At 48.0% G+C, this 9,408-nt stretch overlaps 3 protein-coding genes across 3 annotated transcripts; 2 read left to right on the forward strand and 1 right to left on the reverse strand.

Annotated features, from left to right (window-relative positions):
• Positions 1–449: 449 nt before the first annotated feature.
• On the forward strand, positions 450–1,384 carry EI90DRAFT_2874972 (uncharacterized protein; the record flags this gene model as incomplete). Its single annotated transcript, XM_039053872.1, has 3 exons — positions 450–833; positions 906–1,168; positions 1,219–1,384. Coding segments are annotated over 3 exons (813 nt in total), but the record flags the coding sequence as incomplete, so codon positions are not given.
• Positions 1,385–3,930: 2,546 nt separating this feature from the next.
• EI90DRAFT_2900822 (uncharacterized protein) lies at positions 3,931–4,185 on the forward strand (the record flags this gene model as incomplete). Its single annotated transcript, XM_039054047.1, has 1 exon — positions 3,931–4,185. The coding sequence occupies one exon, from the start codon at positions 3,931–3,933 to the stop codon at positions 4,183–4,185; it is 255 nt and encodes an 84-aa protein (XP_038923753.1).
• A 3,400-nt stretch (positions 4,186–7,585) lies between these two features.
• Positions 7,586–8,677, reverse strand: EI90DRAFT_3010733 (uncharacterized protein; the record flags this gene model as incomplete). The annotated part of the gene is made up of 3 exons (XM_039056400.1): positions 7,586–7,810; positions 7,854–8,237; positions 8,291–8,677. The coding sequence occupies 3 exons, from the start codon at positions 8,675–8,677 to the stop codon at positions 7,586–7,588; spliced, it is 996 nt and encodes a 331-aa protein (XP_038923754.1).
• Positions 8,678–9,408: the final 731 nt, after the last annotated feature.

Below are 9,408 nucleotides of genomic sequence, written 5' to 3' on the forward strand. Positions count from 1 at the left end.
GCTTATCGCGACAACTGCATTCGCGTCAACATTTCAGGGATCCAGCAGCCATGGGTGCTGTCGAGAGTTCCTCAGATGGCAACTCCCCCACTTTCCTTTATGAACCTACTTCTCCCAATAGCTACGACCCCTGTTTGTCCGAAATCAAGACCAACGCCGCTTGTTCAAGTTGGATGAACGATGCTGTATCAAACCCTGAACCTTCGTCGGACTGCAGTTCTGAAAGCTCGCATTGTTCTCTTTCATGCGATGAAGGCCATGGCTTGCAAGGGGGATTTTGCGCAACAGATAGCCATGAATCTGAGCTACATGTTGTTCACACTTTGGGAGAGTGTTCAGACGGACTCTCTGATGATCTGCTGTTCAGGGAGCACGATGCAATACTAAGTTGGCTGGCTGCCCAGGATACGGAAGGTGGTAATCGTCATGCTGTAGATCAGTTGACGATGCTACCGGCTGCGTTTTCAGAGTCGCCACCCATTCGAAATGCATACATACGTGCATATATTCAACATGCTTATCATGGCGCAACTCATGTAGCTGTAAACGAATTCCTCCGTGGCCAGAAAGCTCTTCTGCAGTATATCAAAGACTCCTTTTCTCCAGCCCTATTTCCAGATCTTGATTCGATGGCTATCATGCTCCCCGCAGTTGAGAGGCGGCTAGGTCTTTGCACTGGCCCTTATCTGTTCTACTATTTTATCTGCAGTGAATGCTGGGCCCCATATCATATTGAAGAACTCGCCACTCTGGATTCCCCCAAATGCACAGCCAAGTTGTGTTCTGGACAACTTTATTCTATGAAGACTTTAGGTAGTGGTGATCAGAAGCGTGTCCCATTCAAAGTCATCCCATGTGCCAATCTGGAGGCTGTCCTGCAACGTATCCTTCTCCGTCCAGGGAAGTTTGACCACATGCAACACTGGCGACAAGATGGTGATGAACCAGGGGCAATCCCTCCCATCGAAGAAGCTGAACATTACAAATCTCATTCAGTGGATGCAAAGATGCATGATATCCATGATGGATGGGGATGGCGTGCCATTGAGGCATGGGTGACTAGAACCTATGATTCTAAGGGACATGTCATTGAAGGAACTCGGAAGAAGCATCGACAACGCTTCGTCGCTCTCCCATGTGGACTTGTGTTTATTTTCAGTATTGACTGGTAGGAGGCTCATCAAAGCATGCATGTCCTGGCTTCTTTTTGGGATTTAGGTTCCAAAATGCAACATGGAAACAGTATAGCCTCGGAGCCGTCTATTTGACGATTTGTAATCTCCCTCGGTCTATATGGTATCTGATGGAGGAGACCATCCTTTACATGGTCATTCCCGGGCCTTCAGAACCGAGCCAAAACCAGCTAAACTCGCTATTAGATCTCCTTGTTAACGACTTCCTGAAACTTGAACAGGGCATATTGCTGCATGTGTGAGGACAACAAGATCGTATTCCTGTGCATGGCCACCTTCACTTGGGTTGCTCTGACCTCCCTGCCATTCGACTAGCTGCCGGACGAATGGGTGTCACATCTGAAGATCATATGTGCACGTTCTGCGATGTAACATTTTCAAGTCTAACTGATCCTTCCTGCTTTGAGCTCCGAGGTCATACAAACTGTCTGCCAATGTGCTCTATTGTCACGACCATGCATCCCGGCCCGTTAGCTGCCTGTCCCGATGCCGCCTGAGCCCATTCCCGCTATGTGAGTGCGAGCGCGAGCGCCAACCTCAGCCCTATCCTCCATGAGGACTCCCTGCTCACTTCCCCGCTTGCCCCTAGGCTCCCCTGCACCTGGCCGACTCCCCCACAGCCACACCGACCTCCCTGCCCCAAGTCCGCCTCTGGCACCTACCTAGCGTGACTCCGCGACATCGCCTACTCCGCTATGATACCATCGCCGCTATCGTGGCCCTACACCCCTTCGTTTATTTATCTGTTATTGTTTGTTTTGACCCTCAGTCATTGCCAGCCGCTGTGCGGCCAACCCCGCTCGTTGTTCCTATTTGCTTCCGGACCCTTCGGCCTTTGGCCCGGGTCCACTTCTATTCATTCAATCTTCATATATATATCCTGTATACTACATTATAGTACCTCAGCTCTAATATCGATATGACCATGACCCCTAAGTCCTGACCCCAACAAGGCAACCCCAGTGAGTCCGAAATGAGGGCCAAGAGACAGCTAGGGGGCACAGCACTCCCTTTAGAGTTGCTGAGGCCAAATGCCCTACCCCTGGGCCTTGTTCGCAGCATCACGGCCATCGCGGCCTATAGCGGCCTGCATAGGCAACCTTCGGTGCCGACCCTGTGTCATATCCATGCATACCCGACCCTGACCCGACTTCCGGACCTCCACCCTCTTCACCTCCGGAGTCATAACCTACCGTTGCCGTTCCGATACTCACCTTTGGTCTTGGCAACACACCCCTCCTCTTACCTCTCCGTCCGTTCCGATACTCATCTCGGACTGAACATCGCCCTACTCGCCACCCTTCCTACAACTCCGCTCCCCCCTCACAACACCTCCACCCTCCCGTCATCCCCTACGCTTCTCCGTCCGTTCCGATACTCACCTTCGGACCTGACTACTCTTCCTTACCTGTCCCCTCTCTCCTTCCTCCGTCACTCCTACACCACCCTTCCGCCAAGTTACGACCATCCACTGCTGTTCCGTACTTCACACTCAGACACCGTTCATACCTTACTCCGAGCCTCCGTCATAGTCCATACCTCGGACTTTGACTCCACCTCGGTCTTAGTCCATTGCATTGGTGACCTCATACTACGTAAACACCATTGCCAATATTCCTCGGACTTCCAACCCCGCCTCCGTAACCTCCGTAAGCTCCACAACCCCCGAGCTTTGCAGACCGCCTCCGGCACTCTCGCCGTTTGTAATGTATTTCTCGCAATTCCCCCTCATCCCTATTTGGACTACTGCTTCCTTCTATTCTAGCCAGTTAGTCATCACCCCCACTTCCCCTCATCCTCCTGCCCCTCTGGGCCTCGCCCACTCTACCTCCTTTCGGATGTATCACAGGTCTTGCCCTATGACCTTCGGTACCGCTCCGCTCCCTCTAACCCTTTGTTCCCGTTCAGACGTCTTCGTTCTGATTCGGTCACCCTTTGTTCTCCTTGTGCTTTTGCCCCTTCCTTATATATATCGGCGCTTGTACATACTCGTCTGGTTTCAGTCCGAAATCGACCTGAAATGCCCCCAAGAGACTTCCTGCTCACCTACTGTGAAATTAAGGACCAAATGGACAAACAGCAATGGCACAGCGCTCCACTTGAGTCACTGAGGCCAAGGTCCCTCCACGCTAAGTCTCCGATTCCACTCCGGAGTCGTCCGTTTCCGCCCATCTCTAACACCCTGGACCAGTGTCTAACATCTATGCTGTTTATTCACATGCCTCTATAGATGAGAGAGCTGTTAATGACATGCAAATCCTGCACTATGCCCATAAGTGGAAACTCGCCAGTGGGAATCTGAATCACCAAGAAAAATTGACGGAATATAGTCTATCAGGCTTTCTTTGGTGGCCGAGTCAAGGCTGACCAATGGAGAAATCTTTCTTCCATTCTCTTTGTTGCTCTCTTTGTTTCCTGGCAAGTTGATGGAAGGATTCCTAATCAAGATGCCCCACTGCCCCGTCTTAAAAATTCCAAGGCTTATAAGGCAATTCAGGCTCAAGCAAAGCTCCTTCGGAAGCACCGAAAGAAATACTTGCAGTCCCAAGGCACTGTTGATCCACACGAGCTCAACGGCTTGGATACTCTCATACCAGACAGGGACTATTTGCGCCACTATAGCAATGTTCTTCAGACTTGCATAGCACTCCGGATTCTTGGGACACAAAGTGGAAGCATGAATGATTATACACGAGCACACAACTGTCTTTCGTGATCATTCCAAGACTGGGCTGCTATGGGCTGCCATCTTGTTCCTTACTTTCACATTGCACTTCACCAGCTAGAGTCACTCAAGCGTAATGGGCCGGCATATGCAGCATGGTGCTTTGCATCGGAGCGCCATAATGGGGTCCTCAGCAGGATAAAGCATAATGGTCATTCAGGCGGAGAGCTCGAAGGCACTTTGGCACGAGGATGGATGAGAATGCAGTTGATTCATGACATGGCAGGTTTATGTTTTTCATTTTTGGGTTCCGACAATTATTCCTAATCTCCCTCAGGTTGTCAATTTGAAAGACATTCTGAATCCCTCAAGTGATGATCTTGAAGTCATTTCGATGGTTGAGAACCATATCAAGGGTGGTGTTGATGGGGAGAGGAAGTGGGGGACATTCTCAAATCTCCTTGTCTCTTTTGCGGCATTGCAAAAAGCAAGTAAGTATTTTATTGCTCATCGTGTTCGTATGTACTCATGTTGCTCATGCTTTGGTGTTAGAGTCAGTTGAAGTATCTTCAAAATGCAAGGAGATTTGTTTGCGCACCGTCTCTGCAGATCTTTATGAGATGGTCTATCAATATCTTGCAAACTTGTGGTGTTCTAATGTTGCACTGGTCCGTGATCTTTCCTTCGCAGAAGGCAAGGCTTTTCTTGGAAAGGTTTGGTCGCATCCATATGCCCATGTTGACAGTATCTGTTATTGCATGGGCACGGCAAGCTACCATGCCTGCTGACCCAGAGTACGGAGTCCCTTTAACACTTTCTGCTCAATTTTCCATTGTCCGACCATTGGTCACACCAGGCACAGTGCCGGAGTTCCCTTGGGATCTGTGGTATCAGATTTAGCCAAATTAATCACATGTTGCTACGTTCTGATGCATTGACATAGGTCTATTGATCTAGGTACCGGCACATGGCTTTCGGAACGCTTCGGCCCTATTTGAGTTATTCCACTTGACATGCTGCAAGGCCAGCTTGTACTCTGTGCCGTCCCTAATTGAAAAGCCACATTTTGGATTACAGTTTCATTTGACCATGTTTGTTGTATCACTGCGAAATCCTTTTGGGCAGCTAACATTGCATTCATAGCAGAATCAAGAACTTGATGCTGGAGAGGAATGTGCATCCCTCTTTTGTAGATCTTTGTCCCTCTCTCACTTTCAAGCAGAATATTTGAACTCGTTTCCCATAGTAGAAGCTACCAGTGCTATCATGCTGTTAAGTCATCGGGTCACTCAATCCAATGATGCTCAAGAGTGATAGGAACTTTTTATTGGTTGCACGCAAAATTATCAACACATAGTAATAGCAGAAACTGAGCAAGTGACAAGAAGTGACATTGCCAATTGATAGCATGGAGCTTCACTAAATTTTTGAGGTCAGTTGGCAAAATCTCCGTACCAAGTTGAGCTACTTACAGCCTGTCATTCATTTTCTGTGATGGGACTGATAGAGTGTGAACGCGGCAAGGAGCTCTTCGTCTCAACATCAATGCCATCATCATTGTTGTCAGCAAAATGGTCCCTATTTGCGTCACCATTATTCTCTGAGTCCGATATGCTGGGGCTTCCCACCGGTTTTGCCTTCACAGATTGCAAGCCTTGTTTTGGCCCACACTCTCGGGTAACTTTCTTCTCTCGAAGCACAAGTCCCTTCACTCCACCACTTTGGTGCTGGTGCTTTTCTACTCTTTTTTCGGGGTGGTCCCCGCTCTGATTTGCTACCCTCTGCGCCATCGCTGTCAGGCTCATCAGCAAAAAATTGTTATGCTCCTGAGTGCTCTGGAGTATCAAGAGCACTGGGAGAATCAGGAGGAGATTGGCCAGTCCAGGAACAGCCCATTTCCTCTGGAGTTGGCTAGGTACTCCAGGGCACTCCCAGGAGGGCCTGGAGCATTGCTTTGTGCACAAACATATCCAGTAAATACAATTTAAATGCTTCAAAGTGTATAGGGGTGAGAAGCTTCTGGGAGCTCCTGGAGCATTTGAAAATGAAAAGGAAAAAAAAGAGGGAAGATCCCCCATGAATACCTCCTACCACAAGACTAACACAACAAGACACTGCTTAACATTTAGATCAAACACTATACTATATATCAAGGACACTGAGACTCACCAATACACAATCAAAATTTATGGCCTGATATATGATTAATCTGGCAACTTAATCACTTTCGGGCTGGCAGAATATGGGGGAGGGGGAAATGGGGGGAGGATGAGGGGGGGAATGAGGGGGGGAATGAGGGGGGAATGAGGGGGGGATATAGAGGGAAATGAGGAAAATTTGAAAAATAGGGACTTCTAAAAAGTTGAAAAAAATAATTAGGGAAAAAATCAAAAAAATTCAGGAACTGTAGTGCCTTTGAAGTGCTTTCAGGATATATAATTATTTGCAAAATCGAGGAAGAAATGATGGAGAAAAATGGAAAATACTTTCGGAGACCCAAGAAATAATGAGAACTGAATTGATGGGAAAGTCTGAAAATTGAATAGGGAAGTGAGGGGAAGCCTTGTAGCATTGTTATTTTCTGCTGTTCTAATTTTTCCTGATTGTTCTTGGTCTCACTCCCAGCTGCTACTGGATACTCCTGGATACTCCTGGAAGCTCCTGGGAGGGTCCAGGAGCAGCTAATGGAAAATACTTTTGGAGACCCAAGAACTGAATGGATGGGAAAGTCTGAAAATTGAATAGGAAAGTGAGGGGAAGCCTTGTAGCATTGTTATTTTCTGCTGTTCTGATTTTTCCCGATTCTTCTTGGTCTCATTCCCAGCTGCTCCTCAATACTCCAGGAAGCTCCTGAAAGCTCCTGGGAGGGTCCAGGAGCAGCTGGGAGTGAGACCAAGAACAATCAGGAAAAATCAGAACAGCAGAAAATAACAATGCTTACAAGGCTTCCCCTCACTTTCCTATTCAATTTTCAGACTTTCCCATCAATTCAGTTCTCATTATTTCTTGGGTCTCCAAAAGTATTTTCCATTTTTCTCCATCATTTCTTCCTCAATTTTGCAAATAATTATATGTCCTGAAAGCACTTTAAAGGCACTATAGTTCCTGATTTTTTTTTGATTTTTCCCTAAGTTTTTTTTTTTCAACTTTTTAGAGACCAAAATTTTCCTCCCACTGCTCCTGGCACATTACATACTCCTCACCACTCCCAGCTGCTCCTGAACCCCCTCCCAGGAGAACACTATTGGCTCCAGGAGTGCCCAATCTGCTGTTTTGTCTCCCACATGCTCCAGCCACTCTTGATGCTCCAGAGCATAACGGACTTTTGCTGATGCTGTTCATCCAGGTCCGGTGCGAAATCAACATCCTCATCCATACTGATCCCATTGCCTTCACTGGGTTGTAGTCTTTCTCTGACAAGGGGAATATTCTTGAGAGAATTTGGGCAAGTGGTTCCTTCGTCTTTGATAAGCCATGGCACATTCATGCTTGGTTTCACCAACAGATATTCGTCTTGAACAAATTTGCGGGGGATTTGTGCATTGTTTTCACCAGGTGCAGGCTTGATAGGTTTGTCAGCCCACTCCCCAGGCTCAAGGATGCGTGGTCGATGTTTTTCCATCTTCGAACGGCCATCAGAACTTTGTGCAGCCACTTCTTTTCTTTGTTGGGTAACAATGTCATCAAGTCGTTGCTTAAGGTCTAAAATCTGGAGTAAAGATGAGTACTATTGCTTTGCCCACACGTGCCAAACACACATCAGGAACCAGATAGTTCCGCTGGTGATGAATGAGTGGCCACATGCCATCCACTTGCTGAATTTCAGGTCGTTCTTCTGCATAGTATTCCAATCATCGGAGCTTTGATGGTATGTTGAAAACATGAAGTCATACTCCGAGTTTTCTAGTTCAGGAACCAAGTGTCTTGCAGATAGTCGCTCATTGGCCTTCTGCTACGAAGTAAGTAATGAACACCAAATTGTCAGAGAAACTCACAGCTAGGGCATGTGTGCGATGGCATGCACGCCTAGCATGCAAAACCCTAATCTCCTCAGGAAGTTGTTTCTCACGAAGCTTGGCCTTGGTATTGTTGAAGAGATTTCGAATCTTTTCATCGATTTCTCTATGCGGGATTTTGGCAAGGTCAGCCATCTTCATTCCTTGACCATGTAGTGGCCCGTCTCGAAGGATTAATTTCTTCAGCAAAGGGACCCAGGAAAAGTTTTGCCTGAAGCTCATTTCCCAGTTTGGTTGAATGTATGACACAATATCCCCTAAACCGGTCTCTTCCTGAATAATGAAGGCACCGTCCAGATCTGGCTCAGGGTATTCGTCTCCGACTACTCCCATTGCCTGCTTGAAGCATGAACGTATTATCCCCTAACCAGGTCTGTCAGAATCTCCTCTCAAAGGTCCAGAAATCGACAACTTACTGATAATTCATTGTTTCTCCCTTTCACGAGCGGTGGTGCTTTTCTCTCAGTAGCAACCTGTTCCAAGAGCCTCTCGGCATTTCCAAGCCTGTCACCCACATTCTGAAATGCATTCCCACATGCATTGTTTATTTGGACAGTCTCATCATCTATTTTGTGGATCAAAGACTCAAGCCGTTCGATCTCTCTTGCCTGCACTGTGACTCGGGATGCAAGTGCTGCAACTTGTGACGTAAGTGCTTTGAGTTGCATTGCATATTGTTTGTGGTCCTGATGCGATCGTGTCTCATTGTCACTGGAATTCGTGCCACTGACACGCTTGCGAAGTGACTCCGGTTCTGCAGTACTGGTAGACGTAATCGATCTTCGGGAACTGAGTATGCGCATGTCTTTCCGAAAAAATGGGTTAGAGAATGTGGGTACTGTGGATACTGTGGACGGTTCTTCACCAGAATCAGAAACTTCTCCGGCATCATCAAGAGATGCCTTGGATAAATCAGAGCCTAGTGATACCAATGACCATGTAAAAAACTCACATCAGGAATGCCCTTCTGTCAGGGCACACACCTGACCCCACGCTGCGCCGCCCTACTCTGCTCCCCCACTATCACTCCCTGTGTCTCCTTTCCCCTTTTCCTTCTTTCTTCCTATTTCCGTTCCATGGTCGACTTCCCCTTCTCTATGTATTACTACACACTTAACCCTGCTCCCCCGATCGCCGCGCCTGCCACGCACATTCCCGCTCACAGAGCAGCACACCTCTGGGATCTCCCACGGAGATGCCCAGGGGAGTGCGGCTGTGTGCAGGGATGACGTGACCTCAGCCGCATGTATATAATAGCACCTGGGGTGGGAACAGAAGAAGCAGCCTTCTTCTCAACTTCCCACTTCAGGTAAGTACTGTAGCTTCCCCTTTTAATGATAATACAACTTCCCACTTCAGGTAAACTAAGTGGTCGGGGACGCTCACCCCGCAACAGGACCGCTGCTACGCATAGCCGACATCTGTCCCATCGAGTCCCTCGCGCTGGGACCTTGCCGCTTTCGGAGCTGTCCCTGACAGCAGAAGAAGGCTTTAACCTCATTTCCCCTGCCTCCCCCATCTCCCCCGCTATGGT

Source organism: Cantharellus anzutake (assembly GCF_015039405.1).
Source record: "Cantharellus anzutake strain C23 chromosome Unknown EI90scaffold_1, whole genome shotgun sequence".
In the NCBI taxonomy this organism is placed as follows: Eukaryota; Fungi; Basidiomycota; class Agaricomycetes; order Cantharellales; family Hydnaceae; genus Cantharellus; species Cantharellus anzutake.